At 45.0% G+C, this 1,275-nt stretch overlaps 1 protein-coding gene across 1 annotated transcript in view; it reads right to left on the bottom strand.

Moving 5' to 3' along the window:
- LOC101853903 (mucin-2-like) overlaps positions 1-1,275 on the bottom strand; it is a gene marked incomplete at its 3' end in the record, with an annotated part of 19,557 nt that overhangs the window by 8,545 nt on the left and 9,737 nt on the right. The window contains exon 3 of the mRNA XM_035972287.1: positions 760-927. Coding sequence (XP_035828180.1) covers positions 760-927 — 168 coding nt within the window. The remainder of the gene's footprint in view (positions 1-759; positions 928-1,275) is intronic.

Here is a 1,275-nt window from a genome sequence, read left to right as displayed (position 1 = left end):
GTGTGTGTGTGTGTGTGTGTGTGTGTGTGTGTGTGTGTGTGTGTGTGTGTGCATGTGTGTATACGCTTGTTAGATATGAAGAAAGACACAGACAGACGTATGGGAAAAGGGAAAAAGAGGATGGAGATGAAGGAGGAGGAGGTGGAGGAGGAGGAGAAGGAGGAGGAAGAAGAAGAAAAGCAGGAGAATGAACTGCGGAGTAGTTTGACAGAAAGAAGAGTGATAAGCTGATCGGATTAACCTCATCTCTAAGTGTTTTTGATTCATCCCTTTAATTTCTCAGCTGTTAGGATCTGGATAGACTGTAATAGTTTCACACCTCCGTCGACGCAATGATATATCATTTCGGAGGTGTTTCCATGGTCAACCTGAACTGACCAGGATTAAACATTCCAATGTACAGAGTAAAGAGTAAAGAAGTAGGACAAACCAGTGGCGCCCTTCAACCTCTGGACGAGGGAATCAAACTTACGTTTTCTACACGCAATGGACAAAAACTCAACCGCAATACCACAGACACTATTCTAAACTTAAAAGGGAAATTTAACATCATTCTCCTATGCAGCTCATAAGTATCTATCTCCCATGACGGACGCGGTTTCACAGAAAAATGTTATGTATCATTTTTATTACTTGTGAAAATATTTTGTCTTTTTTTTCTTGCTGCATAATGTCGTGTTTCTAAGCTTTCGTTTATATATTATTTCAATGATGATGATGATGATGACGATGACGTCTACGGTGATGATGATGACTCACCCTCCATCCACGGCCTCTAAGCAAATCGTCCGGTTCTTGGGTAAGTTGGGCCCTGCCAGCAGACTCACGCTGGCACTGTAAACGTCTACGTTGCCATAGACCAGAGAGTGGACGCCCATGACAGAGGAAGAGCTGGAGTCCGTATACGTCACAGACACCGTGGGTGGTCTGTTTGGGGAGAGGGTGGGAGAGAGGAGGAGGAGGAGGGGGAGAAGGGGGGAGGAGAAGGGGAAACTAGAGGGGGGGGACGGAGACTTTTAGGTTTGGCAAGAGTTTTACGGCACTTGTAACATAAATATGTGATATAAACGCCGATTGAGGTGTATTAGAGAACAACACATAAAGAGGAGAGATAAGGACGATGGATGTTTAATGACAAAGGAGGAACAAACCACACAGAATATCCGTTAACCGTCCTCATGGGAGTGAGGTGTGGGGGAGAAACAGGGGAGAGAAAGAGAGAGAGAGAGAGAGAGAGAGAGAGAGAGAGAGAGAGAGAGGGGGGGGAAGAAATAA

This window comes from Aplysia californica, unplaced genomic scaffold, assembly GCF_000002075.1.
Source record: "Aplysia californica isolate F4 #8 unplaced genomic scaffold, AplCal3.0 scaffold00021, whole genome shotgun sequence".
NCBI classification, from domain to species: Eukaryota; Metazoa; Mollusca; class Gastropoda; order Aplysiida; family Aplysiidae; genus Aplysia; species Aplysia californica.
This window is presented reverse-complemented; position numbering and strand designations above follow the sequence as displayed.